We start from the raw sequence: 21,373 nt of genomic DNA, 5'->3' as shown, positions 1-21,373 counted from the left end.
TTCATTTAGCCATGTTTTGTTGTTTCCTTGGTTTCAAATTTTATCTCTTTATGCGAACTGGGAGCTGAAGCCTTTCATTTGACTTGTGATCTTGTACATTCTGGAAGCTCATACCTGTAATTGTGCAACAAATAAAGCAGCTGGAAGAAATCTTTCCTGAACAAAACCCAAGTGGGGCATTTGGGTGCGAGCCAAGATTTCAACAGCTACAGAGGGAGATGTAAAAAGGCTGCCTATATTACAACAACAGCAAATCACTTCTGGCCCCATAGGAATGTCCTTTAGGTAATGATCAAACAGAGGGTAGGGACCTTTACACATTTAATTACCTGACCACAAAACAAAGTATTTACTGTAACCTTCTGAGGTCTCTATGCCAAGTTAATTACCGTGATATACCTGAAGGTAGAACAACATTGTGACTCAGTACACTCAGCCATAGCGGGAAATTCTGAGGCTGCTCAGTCTGAACCTGGCCTCTCATTAAATTGCTGTGTGGTCCTAGGCAAGACACTGTGAGTTTACCTTCCTGGGGTTCTATTCCTGCAACCAAAATTCAGAACTGTAATGCAAATGTAGCTACTGAACAACTAACAAATAATAAATGAAGCCCTGTGTTAACTGCCTGTTTATAGAGAAGAAAGTTTAATGTCCTACAGTGATCCAGTGAGTCAAATTTCACCGGGCATCTTGAAAAGATTGGTTATTTATTTTATTTATGTATATACATATACATCGGTCCAGGTTGACACATATAAAAGCAAAAGCTTGGACTGGAGGTGTGTTTTAAAAAATGTAAAGGAGCATCACATGTTTTTAACCATTTATCAGTTCATTCAGCCAACATTAAGGAGGACCTGGGTCAGTGCTTCTCAAACTTTCGGTGCATGAGAATCACCTGGAGGACTTTTTAAACACCCCTCCTGGACCCCATCCTCATAGTTGCCCATTCAGTAGATATTGTGGCAGGGCCTGAAAATGTGCATATCTAGTAGCCACAATCCCAAGTAATACTGATACTGCTGGTATACAGAGCACGCTTTGGGTACCTGAGTTCCAGAGACACTCAGAATGCCAAGGTGAAGAAGGCACCATCATGTCCATAGGGCAGATAGGATTATTATTGATAGTCTATGGTGTGATCCTGTTAATCACATTGTGTCACGCTGTGTGCGCACATATGTGTTTTAAAGGCATTTCAGAGCACATAGCACATGCAGAAGCATGGAGAACTGAAGCCACATGACATGTTCAGGGACATGGAGTTTGTGTTACTGGGGCAAAGGGCACATGGCTGGCCAGGGGGATTACAGTTGCAGCTGGAAATAGGGCTGCTAATCAGCTAACACGATAAGATTAGCCTGGATGATCCAGGTGAACCCAGTGTAATCACAAGGGTTCTTAAATGGAGAAGATGGAGGCAGGAGAGTCAGAATTAGGGAGACTGCAGTGTGAGAAGGACTCAGGCCAACACTGCTGGCTCTGAAGTTAGAGGAAGGGGGCCACGGGCCAAGGAATGCAGGCAGCTTCTAGAACCTGAAACAGGCTAAGTGAATGGATTCTCCTGTAGAGCCACAGAAAGGAATGCAGCCCTGCTGACACCTTGATTGTATCCCAGTGAGACTCATTTCGGACTTCTGACCTCCAGAACTGTAACATAATAAATGTGTCATTTTAAACCACACGCACACACAATTACCTGTTTTCCATTATTTTCCAGGTTCTTTTTCTAGCCAATGAATAGTCAGCCACTCATCCTTGTCCAAAATGGTCTATCATTGTGAACAATTGGAATACAAAGACATTAACGATAAAAAGGCTTTATAGAAATAGGTTTTCTTATTACAAAAACAATGCATGCTTATTACGGAAACTATAGACAAAAAAAAAAAAAAATGCACAGAATCCCACCCATTATTTAGAAAATCACTGCTAAAACCCCTAGAGACTAGCTTCTCAGATCCTTCTCTGTGTCTATGTGCATTTTTCCCTACTGAAATAGGGTCATGCCATGTGTGTTTTGAAAACTAGTATAATTTGTTTAAGCAGTCTTCCAATTGTCTCACATTTGCACTATTCCAACTTAACTCCCGTTGTTTGACATTTACTCTGTTCCCGGTAATCCCCTGTGGCTGATGCCTAAACTGAAAGGTGAGGAAGAACAGGAGTCAGCCAGGGAAAGATGGCAGGCCGGAGGGATAGACGTTCCAGGCCAGGGGCACTGCAGGTGAGGAGACCGTGGTGCCTGGGAGGAGTGGAGAGCTGTCCGGTCAGGCTGGAGTGTGGAGGGGGAAGGCTGAGGGGTGTGGAGGCTGGAGAGATTAGCAAATAAAAAGGGAAAAAGTCTGCAGCCTATCACCAGACGGTATACTTTGTTGTTTTCACCAACCTGATTTTGACTAAGTTGTTTTTGGCAAATTGCTGTCAGTCAAGTTATTTAGATCTGAATTAACAGGATTTGGGGCCTTAGGGATCCGGTAGTCTGCTGGAGCCGCTGGTGCAGGCCCTCAAGCCAGCTCTGCCCATCTTTTTCCTCGCTCACATTCAGTGATGTCACCTTGGTAGCTTGAAATCAGCAAATGCTGCAAATCAGGAAATTTTTCTTTTTTGCAGGAGAGCCAGTTCCCCAGCACATTGCTAGATGTGCCTAAGATGGAAGAAGTCCAGAATAAATGCCCTGGGTTTTTGGTGTGGGACTCGAACACTAAAGTCAGATACCAGGGCCAGGAAGCATTCACTTTGGAGTCAGAAGGACTAGGGTCTGAATCCTAACCATCACTTTCCTGCCACTTCCAGCAGAGTAACTAACTTCTCTAAGCCTCAGTTTCCTTATATGTGAAATGGGGTCGCTAATATTTAACTTGCAGATTAGTGATAAAAATTAAAACTTGAAAGACAGAAGCTATTATGATTATTACTACAATGAAGGAGGAGCATGAGGGCATTAAGTTCATGGGGGTTTGGGGGGGTTTTTTTCTTTGTTTTTTTTGCTGCACCTTGTGTCATACGGGATCTTTGTTCCCCGACCAGGGATCGAACCCGTGCCCCCTGCAGAGGGGATGCAGAGTCTTAACCACTGGACTGCCAGGGAAGTCCCAAGTTAATTTTTTTTATTACGTGAAGTTTGAGTTGCTTTGGAGGCTTTTAGATTTAAAAAAATCCTGTAATAACAACGGTAGCTAACATTGTTGAGCGTTATTAACTATGTGTTTTTTTTTTTTTTAATTTTATAGCTACTTTATTTATTTATTTATTTATTTTTGTCTGTGTTGGGTCTTCGGTTCGTGCGAGGGCTTTCTCTAGTTGCGGCAAGTGGGGGCCACTCTTCATCGCGGTGCGGGGACCGCTCTTCATCGCGGTGCGCGGGCCTTTCACTATCGCGGCCCCTCCCGTTGCGGGGCACAGGCTCCAGACGCGCAGGCTCAGTAGTTGTGGCTCACGGGCCCAGCTGCTCCGTGGCATGTGGGATCTTCCCAGACCAGGGCTCGAACCCGTGTCCCCTGCATTAGCAGGCAGATTCTCAACCACTGCACCACCAGGGAAGCCCTAACTATGTGTTTTTACATGTGTTATTTCAAAAGAAATAATTTACATGCGCTAATCCTCAAAAGAACTCTAGCGTAGATACCAGTGATATGATTACTCCCATTCTGTAGCTGAGGAGACTGAGGTTTAAGTAAGATAACTTTCTGATGGCCAGAGAGCTGCTGAATGCAGAGACAGGACTTGGATGCGAGTTTGTCTGAATTCAGAGTCTACATTTTTAAACTGCATATGGGGTCTCCATTCATCAGAGACATCGAAGCTAGGTGGTACCCGTTTGTGAGTCCTGGGCGTAGTTGCCGGCCTGGGTTTGAGTGGATTACACCCGAAGGGTCTATAGAGTGAGAAGAGGAGAGGGCAAGGATGCAGCCCCGGGCAACGCTGGTTTTTAAAAGGCAAGCTGAGAGTTTAGAGCAGGAAGGAAGGATCATCCGTTTCAGGTGCCACAGGGCAGAGTCATAAAAGGTAAGAATTAGAAAGGATTCCTTGGACTTGGCAAGATGAACAACATCGATAATATTAACAAATGCAGTTTGGATAAGGTAATGGCGGCAGAAGCCAGGTTGCTTTGGTCGAGGAGTGAATTGATGGTGAGCAAGTAGAGAGAAGTGGCGGAAACGACTTTTGAAGAATCAGCTGCTAGAGAAGTAACTGGGAATCTAGGGAGATATTTAACAACATATATGTGTTGGGAAGAAAGAAGTTTTTTTTTTTTTTTAAAGGATTTTCTTATTTATTTATTTATTTATTTATTTATTTTTGGCTGTGTTGGGTCTTCGGTTCGTGCGAGGGCTTTCTCCAGTTGCGGCAAGCGGGGGCCACTCTTCATCGCGGTGCGGGGACCGCTCTTCATCGCGGTGCGCGGGCCTTTCTCTATCGCGGCCCCTCCCGTCACGGGGCACAGGCTCCAGACGCGCAGGCTCAGCAATTGTGGCTCACGGGCCCAGCTGCTCCGTGGCATGTGGGATCTTCCCAGACCAGGGCTCGAACCCGTGTCCCCTGCATTAGCAGGCAGATTCTCAACCACTGCGCCACCAGGGAAGCCCAAGAGTAAGTATTGATAGAAGTGAATGTATAGGAACGCGATTGAAGGAGCCTAGTGCCTTAGGAGGTGGTTGGTGGGATCCAAAGCCTGGCCGGAGAATTATGACTGGACTGATCTTGTGTTTGTGTCATGTGGGCTGGGTGTGTTAGGAGGAATGAGGAGGCAGAGAATTGAGGATACTGGTCAGTATAACTACAGGCTGGCCCTGTGGGCTCTAGGCTAGGGAGAGGACAAGTAAAACTGGACGGCCCTTCATAGACTGAGAGAACGTTAAGCGGTCAGGGTCCTAGGAGTCTCAGAAGATGTTGAAAGGAAGGTGGGAATAAATGAGCAGTAGAGTCATAAGAGTTATGCGAGTTATCCACAGTGAATGGGATCTTGACACTCAACAGTTCATATGCAGAGAAGTTCTGAATAGTTGACAAGGCCCCTGGTCTTGCCATTAAGTTCAGTTTTTGAAGCAGAGTAGAGGTGAAGGTCATCAGAATTGAGATCAAGGGACTCAAGGCCTAGAATTGTGGTTGAGACCTCACACTGGTGTCCTTCATCTGATAAGAGTGCATCTTTTTATAGTTCTTTGTTATTAATCCAAATGTTTATGTCTAAAGAGGTCCCCCCCTTTGGAATTAGCAGATGCAAACTTTTTTTTGTTTTGTTTTTTGGCTGCATTGGGTCTTTGTTGCTGCTCGCGGGCTCTCTCTAGTTGCGGCGAGCGGGGGCTACTCTTCGTTGCGGCGTGCGGGCTTCTTATTGTGGTGGCTTCTCTTGTTGCGGAGCACGGGCTCTAGGTGCGTGGGCTTCAGTAGTTGTGGCACGTGGGCTCAGTAGTTGTGGCTCGGGGGCTCTAGAGCACAGGCTCAGTAGTTGTGGCGTGCGGTATCCTCAGCCATTGAGAAGCTAGGATCTTGAGTTCTGAAGGGAGAAGGCCTGGATTTGAATGCTGGCTCCGTCACTTACAAGCTGACTGACCTCGGGCAAGGGACTTCTCTAATCTTCAGAGCGCTTAACTATGAAACAGTGAGAGAACGTGTACCCATCTTGTTATAAGGCGGTAAAGAATCATCTCCATAAACTGCCTAGCCCAGTAGCTGGCACGTGGCAAATGCTTAACAAATGACAGCTGCTATTATTATTATTATTAACACTATTCTTCAGAAAGTGTAAGCTGTACATTTCCCAAAAGGAGAAAAAAATGAATCTAGGACTTTTATATTCTTCCCCTACCAATCCCAGGAAGAGGTTCCTAAGAAAAAGTTGAAGATGCTATCAGATTTCCCGGCCACCAAGTAAAGAATATGTCACTCCCCAAGAGGAGTGTTTATACCCTAACTGGGAGGGACATCTTTATTTTTTATTATTTATTTATTTTATTGAAGTATAGTTGATCTACAATGTTGTGTTAATTTCTACTGTGCAGCAAAGTGATTCAGTTATACACATATATACATTCTTTTTCATATTCTTTTCCATTATGGTTTATCTCAGGATATTGAATACAGTTCTCTGTGTTAAACAGTAGGTCCTTGTTGTTTATCCATTCTATACATAATAGTTTGTATCGGGCTTCCCTGGTGGCTCAGTGGTTAAGAATCTGCCTACCAATGCAGGGGACACGGGTTCGAGCCCAGGTCTGGGAAGATCCCGCATGCCGCGGAGCAACTAAGCCCGTGCGCCACAACTGCTGAGCCTGTGCTCTAGAGCCTGCGAGCCACAACTACTGAGCCTGCATGCCACAACTACTGAAGCCCACACGCCTAGAGCCTGTGATCTGCAACAAAGAGAAGCTGCTGCAATGAGAAGCCCGCACACCACAGTGAAGAGTAGCCTCCGCTCGCCGCAACTAGAGGAAGCCCCTGCGCAGCAACAAAGACCCAACGCAGCCAAAAATAAATCTAAAAAATAAATACATTTCTTAAAAAAAAAAAAGAAAGAAAAGATACATGCATCCCAATGTTCGTTGCAGCACTACTTACAATAGCCAAGATAGGGGAGCATCCATTGACAGAGAAATGGATAAAGAAGATGTGTACATATATACAATGGAATATTAATTACTCAGCCATAAAAGGGAATGAAATAATGCCATTTGCAGCAACATGGATGGACCTAGAGGTTATCATACTAAGTGAAGTAAATCAGACAGAGAAAGAGAAACATCATTTGATATCACTTATATGTGGGATCTCATAAAAAAAAAGATACAAATGAACTTATTTACAAAACAGAAACAGACTCACAGATCTTGAAATCAAACTTACTGTTACCAAAGGGGAAACGTAGGGGGAAGTGATAAATTAGGAGATTGGGGTTAACAGCTACACACTACTATATATAAAATAGATAACTAACAAGGACCTATTGTATAACACAGGGAACTGTACTCAATATTCTGTAATAACCTATATGGGAAAGAATCTGAAAAAGAATGGATATATATATATATATATATATATAATATAATATATATATATATATAACTATAACTATATATATATATATAACTGATATATATATATATATATATATATATATATATATATATAACTGATTCAGTTTGCTGTACACCGGAAACACATTGTAAATCAACTATACTCCAAAAAAAATTAAAAAAAAAAAAAGAATTACTCAGAAAAGTAATATAAGAGGTATGCAAGGAGAAGAAAGCATTTCTTGTGTAACAATAAAAATGAGTTACTCAATAGAAAGGACCACCTTGAAAATTATACTAATTTGCTACTAAATTAATTTGCTATTTGCTGGAAGCTATTTTCAGGAAATGATACCTTGTTCTGTGCAGGCCCAACTCCAACTTTCATATTTAAAAGATGCATTTACCAAGGTCTCATACTTGGATGAACTCCTGATGCGTATTCAGAAGGTACTGATGGGAGAGAAATGGATGAGCACACATCTTTAAAACTGTAATATGTTGGTCATTTCTTTCAATTTATATTCACTGACCAGATGAAGGTTTTTATTTGAGCCCTATCTGCAAGAGTATAAGAATAGTTCACCTTGTCTTACAAGAAGTAAAACAGCAGAACAGTTTTGTTTTACTTTCAAAGTTAGGTACATCCGTAAACAATATCAATTTGTACCAAATCCCTAACCCTGTACTTCCCCTCCCCCACTGCCTTCTCCAACACACACAGTGCAATACACAGAGCTAGCAAGAGGTAAATCTGGCCAGTACACCCCAGAATGGTCCAGAAAAATACTCCTTATCATGGGGCCTAAGGCCAGCGGGCTGATACCCAAAGCCGGGTCCCAGAAATAACAAAAATGAAACCAGGAGATCAGGTTCCAACCAGGACTTTCTTAAGGCCCAGGTGTCAACACCTACGGGTTGGATGGGAGGAAGCAACTAGAAGCTCAAGAGTAAGAGCAGAGGGGTCAGCCATGCAGGAGGTGCTCAGGCTGGATTTCCGGTCGGGAGGGCCAGCTCTGGGCAGCAGTGGCACCAGCACCCAAGCTGGCTTGCGGTCTCCTTCCTTGTATTCATTCATCTGGCCCAGCGGTTCTGTACGTGTGATCCCCGGCCCCAAGGGGTCTCTGAGGCCCAAACTATTTTCATAATGCTAAGGCACTGTGTGCCTTGTTTCACTCTCTTGACATTTGCATTGATGATGCAAAATCTGTGGTAGGTAGCACTGCATGAATCGTTTCACCTGTTTTTAGCATAAATCAAGGCAGTAATACCAAATTGTACTGATAATCATTGTATTCTTCGCCACTTTGCCCTCACAGCTAAAAAAAAAAAAAGAAAAGTCAGTTTCACTTGAGTATCCTTGATGAAGCAATAAAAAATTGTTTTATTAAATCTTAATTCTCAAGTGCACATCTTTTTAACATTCTGGGAAGTACCCATACTGCATTTCTGTCACACGTGGAGGCACGATGATTGTCTCCAGGAAAAACTCTTGCCCAGTTGTTTAAGTTGAGATCTAGACTGGCCACTGTTTTAATGGAACACTATTTTTATTTGAAAGAATGACTGACAGACAAACTACGGTTATTTAGACTTGAGTACTTGGTCGACATTTTTTAAAAAATGAACGAAGTGAGCCTGTCATTTCAAGGAAAAGAACTGTGACAGTATTTGTTGCCAATGCTAAAATTCAAGCTTTCAAGTGAAAGTTAAAATTTGGGAAACTTATATCTGCCACTGTGAGCTTGACAGTTTCTCAATACTTAAAGACTTTTCTGATAAATTCAGTGGTGATATTAACAAATGTAGTTTTTAAAATATTGTATAATGAAATGTGTTAACATTTAGAAGATAACCAATGCATGGTGTTACAAAATCATGGTTGGGTAAAAGATCCATTGAAAATACAAAATACACCAAAGGATTTTAATGTAGCAAAGTATGAAAAGTTAATTGATATGATTTCAAATTATACATTGCAGCTAGCCTGTAAGAAATTACCACTTACTGAGTTATGGTATAATATCAAAAGGAATATCTACAGTTATATGAAAAAACTATTAAAATACTCCTCCCTTTTCAACTACATATCTGTGTGAGGCTGTATTTTTCTTTATATACCACAATCAGAATGCCACAAAGGGATTTCAGAAGCAGATAGGAGAATCCAGCTGTAATGTATTAAGAATTTTAAAGACGTGCAAAAATGTAAAATAATTCTCTTACCACAGTTTTTTGGTTTGTTTTGGAAAGCTTACTTAGTTTTCATTTAAAAAGTTATGTTACAACGTAATTAACTTATTTTTAAATGAATTAATCTTTTAAATTTTTCTCAGTTTTAATTTCTAGTATGGTAACAATTGATAGATATAACGCACATAAACAGAAGCCTTTGGAGTTCTGAGTTTTTAAGAGTTTAAAGGAATCCTGAAGGCACAAAGTTTGAGAACCACTGGTTTAGTACATATAGAATACTTAGCATGTACTGGGCCTGCGCTGGTACAGGGATAGTATGGTGCACTGGACAGACACGGGCCCTGCCCTCAGAGCTAGCAGTCACCTACAATTAAACAGATAGTTCCCATAGAGTGGGAAGTGTCATGATAGGAGAAGCACAAAGTGATATGGTAGCACCTGGCCCTTTTTAGGGAAGACTTCCAGGAGGAATTAATGTCTCTGGTGATACTTGAAGGATGAGTAAGAGTTAGCCAGGCAAAGAGAGCTTGATTGCTTTGGGTATATGGAAAAGCATGTGCAGAGGTCCCCATGTGAGAGATCATGACTTCACTGCAGAAATAAAAGAAGTCGCGTGTAACAGGAGCACAGAGTGGAGGGATGGTGAGATGTGAAGCTGGACTAGAAGACAGTAGCCAGGTCGTGAAGGGCTTTGTGAGTGTGTGAGGACCTCCCCCTAGGGGAAATGGAGGATCCCGGGGGAGGGCGTTAAGTCAGGAGAGCGACTTCAGATTGCATTTTAGACAGATCTCTCTGGCTGTAGAGAATGGAGGTCTAGAGGCAGGGAGACCAGTTAGGGGTCACCATGGCAACCAAATCAAGAGATGATGGAACCTGGGCTAGGCTATGGCCCAGGTGTTGGAGAGATGTGGACAGACTTAAGGGAGATTTGTGTGAAGTTTACAGATCTAGGTAAATAGATTGGGTGTGGTTAAGGAGGGAAGGGTAGGTATCAGGACTAAATTTAATTCATTTGTATCATTTTTTTAGATTGCACATATAAGAGATGAACAAATGAACTTATTTACAAAACAGAAATAGACTCACAGACATAGAAAGCAAACTTGGGTTACCAAAGGGGAAAGTGGGGGAGAGAGATAAATTAGGAGTTTGGAATTAACAGATACACAGATACATGCTACTATATATAAAATAGATAAACAGCAAGGACCTACTGTATAACACAGGGGACTGTATTCAATATCTTGTTATAACCTATAATGGAAAAGAATCTGAAAAAAGATTATATATATATATATATATATATCTGATTCAAGTATATATATATATATATATATATATATATATATAAGTATATATATATATATATATCTGAGTCCGTTTGTTGTACATTTGATAACAACACAACATTGAACATTGTAAATCAACTATACTTCAATTAAGAAAATTTTTTTGACAAGACTGAATTTAGGTTTCAGGTTTAGCACCTGGGAGTAACGATAATGCTCACTGACAGAGGGAAAACAGAAGGTACAGGTTGTAAAAGGGGGAGGATGTATTCCATTTGAGCCATCTCCAAGCTATCCAAGAGGAGATGCCCAGTCAGCATTTGGATATGTGGTTCTGAAGCTGAGGAGGAAGAGCTGGACAAGAGACATAGATTTGAGAGTTATTAGTATATAAATGGTAACTGAAGGCATAGGATGAGTGAGATCTTGCCGAGAGAAGGATTTAGACAAGAAGGGAAGACTATCTGAAGAGAGAACCATGGGGAGTACCAACATTTAGGAATAAACAAAGAAAGAGTGTGCAAAGTTGGCTGGGAAAAGTGCCCAGAGAATTAAGAGAATCCAGAGACTATGTGGTCTCCGCAGAGACTATTGAGACTATTGAGATCCAGGAGATAGAGGAAGAAGGAGGGGTCAGTGATGACCAGTGTTGTCAAGAAGTCAGTGAAATGATTAAGAGAGTCTTCTAGATTGAGCAACAAGAAAGTAGTTGTTGAGTCATTGACTGTATCCAGAGCAATGTCAGTGGAGCGGTAGGCTCCAAGAGCTGGAAGAGAGAGGAAGAGAAGAGAGGAGGGGGTTGGTGGAGGACAGGAGGGGAAAGATAGAAAAAGGTGTGGTGGGTGAGTGGGGAGAGAGAGAGGGATGCTGAGATGTGAGATTATTATAATTCTATGGGAAGGAGCCCATAGAGAGAGAAGGTTGAAGATACAAGAGGAAAGGGGAAATCAATGGTGAGGTTCCAGAAGACTAAGGAGGGAAGGGGATTTGGAGAACAGGTGGAGGGAAGCTATGTCTCCAACAGAGAACCAAGTTTCAATTAAGGCATAAGGTACAGTGAGCATTAGCTGAAGAAGATGTAGGATAGTTTAATTAGAAACGGAAGCTCCGTGGTACCCATTGGAAAGGTTTAGGAGGAGAGCAGTGGGAGTTTGGATCAAAGGAGAAAAAAAACAGAGCAGCGTGAGGAAGAAGACAGGGAAGACGAAGCCTAGAGGGGCTCACCAGAGTGGCCAAGTAGAACAGTTACATGAGGAGAAAGGCAGGATACACAGAGAGCTGGATCTTATTTTAGATATTGGTAATTAAATTACAGATATTGGTAATTTAATCTTTTCTTTTTACACAATGATGCATTTGTATCACAACCTAAAAATTACCCTCAATAATAGTGATTCATTTTTTTTTTTAACCAAAATATTTTCTAGCCAATTCAAATTATTCCTGTGTGTTCTGTTGTTTAATTTTATGTTCACCGGGTTAAATCTTCATCTATGCTCCTGACATTGAGTTCCCTATGTAGAAAAATCTATTCATTATGAAGACATTTATTGCTCTATTGAGTTGTCTATTTAAAACACAGAGAACCGAAAATTAAATGTAGTGCATTTCTATTTTGGAAAAAAAGTGGATGAATGGGTACTATTTTCTTGAATACACCGTGTTTGTCTTAGATAATTAATAGTCCAGATTCATAGGCTAACAGATGCCAATCCTTGCTTGTTTTGATACTTGTTCCTTATTGAAAGGGATGCTTCCTAAGACTTATACATGCCATGTTCTGCATCAGGGGAAATGATAAGACAGATGTAATGGAGACAGTTGCTTTTGGGACACAGCTAAGCTAAGTGATCAACAGAGACGTTGGTCTCCAAAATCTATTTCTCTGAGGTTAATTATGCAAAGTATGAAACAGTTTCTTTGTTGAAATTGTGAAATAAAATATCTCAAGTAGCTTCAGTATAAGATTAAGCCATTAAGTACTTATAGATTCCAAGTCTACAGCCCTCTACTAAATATTTATTGTATTTAAGACTTTGGTGTTTGTTCCAGATACATTCTTTAATGACATATCCTAATTTCTCTAAATTTCTAATATTGGTAAATGAGAATATCCCTGTGTTGTGTACTTATAAGTGTGGACTACAGTACAGTACAAGGGCACTGTCAAATGAGAAATCTGCAGTTAATACTTAGTGGATCTGATCAGGAGGTCAGAGTTTATTTTTTTATTTCTTCCCAGTGTAACCCCCAAGAGGCCGTCTGTTCCATTTCTTAACATGTATAGTGGATTCTCCTGTCAATATCCAGGCTGGGACAGAGTAATGGAGAGAGCTTTGTCTTCCATGCCACCTAATCCCATCTGGCTCCCAGCCCCACCATCTCTGTTATAAACAGAAGCCCCTCCACTCTTTCTGGGTGTCTCATGCCTATTCTACTTGGATCTTCATTTGTTCTGACTTGGCCTCCACTCTTCCCCTCACTCAGGCTTTCCAAGGACATCCTTGGAATCTTTCTTTCATTGTAAGTGAACTTTCCTGCATCCTTAACTGAGTGGTAGAACATTGCATCTTCCTTCTTGCTTTAGCTGACATTCAGCTCTTCTTCAAGAGCTTTGCCCAGTTGGTCTTTTGAGGGAACACTACTTCAGAAGCACGATGCTGTTTGGAGACCAACATTTCCCACCCTATGGTAGACCCTCCCTTTTTGATCATCCCAAATCTGATTGATTTGCTTTCTGTGTCCATGGCACTGTCATCCATCAAGTTCCAGATCACCTGCATCACATACAGCCTCTGACATCATCCTGGGTGCTACCCAGTACTTTAGATTTTCAGTTCCTTCGCCCTCTCAGTTCCAGAGACCTTCATCTCCATTACTTTAGCTGACTGCTCACTTAGCAGGACCATTGTTTGGTCCTGGTAATGTCTGGACCATTACCAGGAAGTGCACCATTTCTAAAATCTCACCTTCAAATAACTCTTTTCTGTGAGCCAGGACCTCTGATACAGTATTGAGTGGTAGGGTTGGTAGTGGGCATCCATGTTGTATTTCTGGCTTTTTATGCAAATGCTTCTAAGTCTTTATATCACCATTTAGTATGATATTGCTATAGGGTTTTGGTGGAAGGAAAAAAATCCTTTATATTCCAAATCTGCTCAGTTTTTTCATGTGTCAATAGATGTTGGGCTTCTGTGATTTTTTTTTTTCCCCTACATATGTGAAGTTCTCATATTGTTTTTCTCCCTTAATCTGATATTTACAGCATTAAATTTTTTTCTCCTCCGTTTTTCCTCTCCTTTTGAAACTTCTTTAATGTCAGCGCTTTCCCTTACATCTTCTCCTTAATTTTTTCCCCTTACATCTGTCTCCTTAATTTTCCTTTCAGTGTTTCCCCCTATCTTTTTTTATCTCTCTCTACTGCATCGTGGGAGATTTTCTTAGTTTTGCCTTCCAGTTCATTAAATCTCTCTTAAGCTGTATGAAACTTGCTAATTATATTTTTTCATTACAAGATTTTCTGTTGGTTTCTTTTCATCTCTAACTCTTTTTCTTTCACACCCTTCTGATTTCACAGTCTTGTTTGATAGGTATTAGTCCCTCCATTATGATGACATTGAGGATTTTAAATGTCTTTTTCAGAGTGTTCTATTATAGCTATTTCCTCAGATGTGAATTGTCTCTTTTGTCAGAGTGCATTTAATCATGCTGCATATCCTTGCATATTTTGTAGTTTTCTTTTCTTTTCTTGAGAGCTTACCTCCCCTGTGGATCTGCTCTACAAGGGTTCTCTCTGAAGGGTGGTTTTGAGATTTCCTCAATCCCAGACCCAGGAATTTCTTAGCTCTGAAACAAGTCATAAATTAAGCATGGCTTGGGAATCCTACTACAGGGACGTAAAAATTTCTGTGCCCACATGTGATTCAGACTCAGTTGCTAGTGAGATATATGCATCTTATCTTCATTTCTAGTCACAGGTAATGTGGGGTCTTGATCCTAACCGAAAAAAAATGGAACTCTTCTCACCCCACCCTACCCCTGATATCTGTGAGGCATATTCAGTCCCTTCCCCTTTGCAGATGTAGAAACCTCAGACCCCTCCAGTCTTTCTGGCGCCTGCCCCCACCCCATCCTCACAATGGCCACAGAGTCTTCGTCATCACTTAGCACCATGGGCTTATGATCCTTTTCTATTCAGATACTTTCCTGTCTTGTTTTAGAAAATGGTTTCAATCAGTAAAGGTCCCAGCAGAAAATAGAGCATCACTCAGATACTTAAATTCAAGAGATTTTAATGAAGAAACTATTTACAGAAGTATGGACAGGAATAAAGAATCCAACAAGGTCATTTGAGGTACCAGGGACTAGGAAGCTGTCACCACTCCCAGTCTGAAGGGACAAGGGAGAGAATGTTATTATTGGAGGCCAGGGACAGCTGGAGCTACGGAGGAGGGTAGAAGCTGAGTTTGGAGGGAAGTAGCCACTACCAGAAGGAAGACCTGAGGCAGGGAGGGAGCAGGAAAGAAATACCCCATCCGCTCTCCTCCTCTTCTCCTATCTCTTGCTGGTAACTTCTGTTGGCCAAACCCAGCTGGAAGGCACCAGCAAGGAAGCGCGGGTAATAGGGCCCAGAGAGGCACAGAGCAAGGCAGGGAATGGATTGGAGGGATATGAAAGTAGAGAATAAATAAATAATACAAGGCTTATGTGATTTTTTTGTTAAAAAAATTTCATTTGTTATTTCTATATGTTGCAGCAGACTGAGAATTTTCAGCAAGTGTTTACCCTGCCATGTTGACTCAGAAGTCTAATAATCCCTACTCCAACCTCTTACTCAGCTGAATCTCTCATTCGGGCACACCCCTAACGTTTGCAGGGCCTGGGGCAAGGTACAAACAGAAGCCCGCATGCTATATGTCTAGAGATATGAAAATTATAAATCAAGGTAAACTATTAGGTAAAATATGTTTTATCTTCCTACCTTGACAAATATACTTTAATAATGACTCGAAGGCAAAGCTGTGATGTGGAACTCATCGGTTCCTGGGCGAGCCACGTGGGGCACTCATGGCATGGGGGAGAGCTGGCCTCTGTCCCTGGCTCTGCTCCAGGTGATAAGGAGCCTCACATGCACTTGTGTGGACGCCCAGCCCTCACATCCCACCTCAATCCACATGACCTACGAACAGCCACCCTTTGGGTGGACCCTCAGGAAGAGGCCTGCACAGGCACTGAAAGCGTGCTTAGGGCTGCTTGGGTAGGGAATCCTAGGGTCCCAGGGACCTGGAACGGGGTCTGAAAGGTGGAGGATGGAGGACGGAGGGGGGGCACATCTCGTTCGTCTTGCAGACTCCCTTTGTGGAGAGGGGTGCAGCCAGAGAAGGGCCAGAGCAGAGGCCTCTGAAATTCAGGTCCCAGGGCAGGGTCCCCGCTGGCCTGGGTTTAGTGCTGGTCCCATTGCACCTGATCTTCATCTTCATCAAGACCTCCAGTCCCTTCTCTTCTCTGTGTTTTTCTCAGACTGTGAGCCTCCCCGCCTGGCCTGGGTCCTCTGGTCCATCACGCTCTCAGCAAGGCCCTCGGCTTCCTAGCCCCCTTGTCCTTCCATCATTCGTACCCGGCAACCCGAGTCTCCGTCTTCCTGCTTTACGCAGGCTTGGTGAGGGCCTGCCATGGGAACAGTATAAGCAGTATTCACGTCCCAGTTGCACCTCTGGACCACCAGCTTCTTCCTGGTTCCCCCAAAACACTTTCGAAACTTCGCCACTCTTCTCAGGCTCCTGCCCCACCTCTTCTCTGTCACTCTCATCAAATGGCCTCGCTTCCCATTTCTCTAAGAAAAGAGAAGTCACCAAAGCCACAGTGTCTTTTACTTCCTGCCCCCCCCCCCACACCGCTCTGCAGTTTTACTGGACACTGTTGACAATGATGGTGAGGATAAGGATGGAGGATAATGGCTAACTTTTTCCACCCCTAAGCCCCACCTGCCGCCATGACGCCTTCCTCCTGTCTCAGAGGTGAAGGGGCTGCTTCCCCGCCCCCCAGCCTCTGGCAGATCCTTCCACCATGACTTTGGATTCTGCCCCTTCCTGCTTGCTGGGGACCTAACTGCATCAGTGATCTCTGTCTAACACTCTGCCTTTAACCTGCAGTCACTCCTCTGCCTCTCATTTCCAAATCCCCTCCAGTCCATGGTGGTCTTATTTCTGCCCCAATAACTCGGCTGAAACCTCTCCAATCAGGTCCAACAGTCACCTCTACTGGCTAAAGCCAATGGGTACTTTAGCCCTTCTGCACAGTATTTGACACAAGTGAGCTGGCCTACTAAACATGCTCTTTGCCCTTGACACCCATGCTCTTCCTGCTTTTCCGGGCAGCTTTCTGAGTCTCCTTCCCTTCATTGTTGTCTTTTTCAGAGCTCTGCCCTCAGCTGCTTCTCTTCTTATTCATTAAACTCTCAGCCCTGACCTGTGGGTGCTCAATCAATCTCAAATTATGTATGCAAATCAGGCAGTCGTTTCAAATTCAAGCAAGGAACTCAAGTCTTTAAAAGTTTAAGCAAGAAGGAGCAAACTTCTTTTTGGAGGGATACACATTTCCAATTATGAATGATGTATTACTTATTGGAACTGGAGTCCACTGAGGGAGAAAAAACCATAATAGCTTATTTCAGAACTAATACAGCTATACATTAGCAACAGAAATGATGTCCCTATCTTATTAGAAATACAACAAAGAGGTAACTTAGCAGCTGTCTCCTGCACTGTCATTTCATTTTGCTGTGTAGTTCTTGGCAGAGAATCTAGAAAAGAAAAAAAAATAATTAAGAACCACACTGTGTTCTCCTAGACTAAATGAGTTCTGCTGTTCTGAGAAACAAATCTTAAAAGGCAATATATGTTCCATGATTATTAGAAATAGAACATTTTCAAAATTGTTTTTTTTCCCCTAGAGACATGTGATTAAACATTATGGCCTTTTCCCTTCTAGCTAAGAGAAATGTCGTAAAGTTTCTCTTAGCTCCATGTTCCAAACCCAAAATTCGAGGGCCAAACATCAGCCTAGGGGCCATAATTAGATCTTGAAACCCACTTTGAAAAAAGAATTCCACAGAGAACTATTCAGGGCTCTCTTTTCATTGAGATAAAGAGATGCCACATGTAGAGCATTTATTTGTTTATTCATTCATCGTTCATTCCACAAATAATTATGTTAATAGCCACTTAAAGTCATCTTAGAATGGGTATTATTTAATGTGCAGAAGGATGCATGGCAAAAAGAGACGCTGAGTTTATTTTTTCCTTTATTTGGCCTTTACCTGCCAAGGTTTCTTTTCCCCACCTTCAGAATGTGTTTGCCAGCAGGACCTACTTTGCATATGTGTCATATTATTATATTCCATCTTTCCCTGTTACAGTCATTTTAATAGTGATTTGGGTTGTGGTATCTTTGTGCTACTCTGTCCTGAAGCAGAGGGAACTCTTACCAGTCCAGGGAAAGAAGGAATTGTCAAAATGAAATCAGATGTCAGGGTTCCATTGCCTGCTGATTTGTACAGTTCACGTTTTTACAACGTAAGTATGAACTAAAACTGGTATTACGGCCACTTTAATTTTTATCGACATGTCTAAGAATATGAATATGGCTAAAAGGGAGATAGATGAGATGTGCAGATTTCGTGGGAAACATTGTTAATGCTCTTAATCTTCTGGCGTTACCTAGGGGCCCAAGAGAGCACAAGGCAGAATTGAATACAGTCCCAGCCCAGAATAAGAGGCCAATGCATGTTAGCCTAGGAGTGGAAAAGCCATTGCCTGCAGCGGTAACATAAATGTATGACTTAGGCTGGGTGGGAGATCACAGGCAGTGGTGGGGCTTTGGCAACCTGGAGAGCTCCTAAGTTGCCTAAAGGCATCCATGTTTAACAAATGGAAAAAGCACTGTGCTCGCCAAACAAAAACGTGTCTAGAGATTCAGTACTGTCCCAGCCCAAGTGTTAGATCTCTGAAGTATGCCTATCCCTTGCTTTATTTCCTCCATTCCCCTTTCCACATACCCTCTTTCACTCTTTTACTTCCCACCACCATCCACCCTGTATCTCGGACTGCTTGCCACTTCAGCTGAGAGCTGCAATCACAAAGTTTCTACCTCATTTCAAAGAATATCTAATGTCCATCGACAGATGAATGGATAAAGAAGATGTGGTGTGTATACGTACATGCACAATGGAATATTACTCAGCCATCCAAAAGAATGAAATAGTGCCATTTGCAGCAACAGGGATAGACCTAGAGATTATTATACTAAGCAAAGTAAGTCAGAAAGAGAAAGACAAATACCATATGATATCACTTGGAATCTAAAATTTGACACAAATCAACATATCTACAAAATAAAAACAGACTCACAGATATAGAGAACAGACTTGTGGTTGCCAAGGGTCGGGGGGGGCGGGGGTAGAGGAGGGAAGGAATGGGAGTTTGAGATTAGCAGAGGCAAACGATTATATATAGGATGGATAAACAACAAGGTCCTACCGTATAGCACAGGGAACTATATTCAATACCCTGTGATAAATCATAATGGAAAAGAATATGAAAAAGAATATATAACTGAGTCACTTTGCTGTACAGAGGAAATTAACACAACATTGTAAATCAACTATACTTCAGTAAAATCTAAAAAAAAAAAATAGTAATAACTAATGAAATGTGCCTGGGTTTGCGAGTGTTTGCGTACATATTAACCAAGCATCATTTAAAACACTTTTTAAAACTTCTCAATCTTTGTTAGCTTTTATAGTATATATATAATACATGTTCTTCATTTGAAAAGTTCTAACAGTATAGAAACTAAAGTAAAATGAGTTTCTTCCTTTCTCCCCTCTGCCAATCCCATTCCCTGGATAAATATTATTAGCTGTTTGGTGTGTATTCATCCACATTTTTTCTGAACATATAAACTAACATATACATGCACATGCTTACACACATAGATTATGCATAAATATAATATTAAAATACTGCATACCATTCTGCAACTTGCTTTTCCATATAATGCATCACAGACAAATTTTCATAATAGTATGATTATATCACATTCTTTGTAACAGCTATTTATCAATATATAATAATTTACTTAACCAGTCCCTGTTAGTGATGTTTAAATTGCTTCTAGCTTTTCTATTTTTCTGCATCCAACTCTCTACAAGCATGTGTGATAGCCATCTCCACGTTCAAAGCCAAACTCCTAATCTTCTCCCCCATACCTGCTTATCTTAAAGTTTTCCATCTTAATTCACGGAACTCCATCCTTTGCGTTGCTTATGCCAAAACCCTTGGAATCATCTCAGGCTCCTTTCTCTTTCTCCACATCCATTACGTCAGCACCAGCTCTGCCTCCCAAGTCAGCTCCATGCTTCTGCCTTTACCCGACAGTCTGTTCTCAACCTGAGGGATCCTTTTCAAATGTGCAGCAGGTCAGGCCACGCTTCTGTGGATTCTTGTCTCACTTGCATAAAAGCCAAGGTCCTTACACTGGTGGACAAGGCCTTAAATGATCACCCCCACCACCTCCACCCCCCGCCGGCATTGTCTCCCCCGCCCATACTCACCTATAGCTCTCCCACTTTGCTCATGCTGCCCCAGCCATACTCGCCTTCTCACTTGTCTTCAAACATGCCAGGTATGCTCCTCTCTCGGGGCCTTTGCACATGCTCTGCCTTCTGTCAGCAATGCTCTTCCCCCAGATATACACAAGCCTGCTTCCTAACACTTTCAAGCGTTCAATAGTCTCCTTCTCAGTGAGGTCTTCTTTGCTCAGGGTATTTATAAAGAACATTTCCCAGCCTTCTCTAGCCCTCTTCTCTGTAGTACTTATCACCATCTAATGTACTTTACAATAGAGGTTACTTTTTGTTTGGCTTATTATCTGTCTCTACCCCTGGAAGATAAGGAGGGCAGGAAGTTTGTCTGTTTGGTTCTCTGTGGAATCCTCAGCATCTGGACAAGTGCCTGCCCCACAGTAGGCTGACAGTAGCTACTTGTTGAATGAACAGATGCTATGAACGTGTCAGCTATGAACGTCCACATACATATTTATTTGCTTGCATGTGGGGCTATCTCTTCAAGGTGAATTATTAGAAGTGGAATTGCTGAGCCAAAGGGCATGCTTATTTTAAATGTAATAGGTATTGTAAATTGCTTTCCATAAGGGTTGTGCATTTGGTATACTATCTGATTCTTCTTGTAAAAAAAAAAAAAAAAAAAAAAAGAAGATGTATTTTAAAATAGAACTTAACCTGGATGTAGGAGTGAGGTTACAAGTGAAAGGGACCTTTTAATTCAGGGATCCTTCATCTGGGGTCCATGAATGTAGACTTCTGATGAATATTCAGCATCTTTTTAAACTGGAAATGTTGCCAACACAGCACAGTCATTTTAGCAGTATCTGGGACTTTGTCACTAACAGTAGTCACAGATATTTTTGTATCATAGTATAAATGTTGTGGCTGTCTTGAATTTGTTCACCCTCTTCACTGCTTTGGAATCACAGTGAATCCTCCTTCCCTTGAATCCTCCCTTTCCTTTACCCACCACTAGTTATTTGTCTCGCCACTAGATCTTGTTATTTAATGTGTTAATAAAGAAGCACCTATAATACCTTATTGCTAATTTGTTTTTTTAATACTCATATCTATTTCAGTATAATTGGTTTCATTTTATGCATTTAAAATTAGAGTCTTTATCAAACTGCCACAAGGGTTCATGGTGCAAAAACAGTTAAGAGCTCTGTTCGTTGAAGGAGCTGCTGTTCATTTGAAGGAGTAAGTTAGTCATACAGATAATCATTAGGCATTTTATGAAATTAAAG

General features: G+C 41.8%; 1 protein-coding gene across 19 annotated transcripts in view; it reads left to right on the top strand.

Annotated features, from left to right (window-relative positions):
• The window catches only part of LOC103015693 (EF-hand calcium-binding domain-containing protein 11-like), a 229,134-nt gene that overhangs the window by 88,205 nt on the left and 119,556 nt on the right, over positions 1–21,373 (top strand). Inside the window, exon 6 of one of the 19 annotated variants that reach the window (XM_057542762.1) lies at positions 15,261–15,443. The exons of 16 other annotated variants lie outside the window; for them this stretch is intronic. In XM_057542762.1, coding sequence (XP_057398745.1) covers positions 15,261–15,312 — 52 coding nt within the window. In that variant the 3' untranslated portion in view covers positions 15,313–15,443. Of the gene's footprint in view, positions 1–6,195; positions 6,302–15,257; positions 15,444–21,373 lie in introns of those variants that run through there. 2 more of the 19 variants (XM_057542761.1, XM_057542754.1) reach the window with 2 other exon arrangements.

Source organism: Balaenoptera acutorostrata, chromosome 3 (genome assembly GCF_949987535.1).
Source record: "Balaenoptera acutorostrata chromosome 3, mBalAcu1.1, whole genome shotgun sequence".
In the NCBI taxonomy this organism is placed as follows: Eukaryota; Metazoa; Chordata; class Mammalia; order Artiodactyla; family Balaenopteridae; genus Balaenoptera; species Balaenoptera acutorostrata.
The sequence above is the reverse complement of the archived record's forward strand: the minus strand, read 5'-3'. Positions and strand labels throughout refer to the sequence as shown.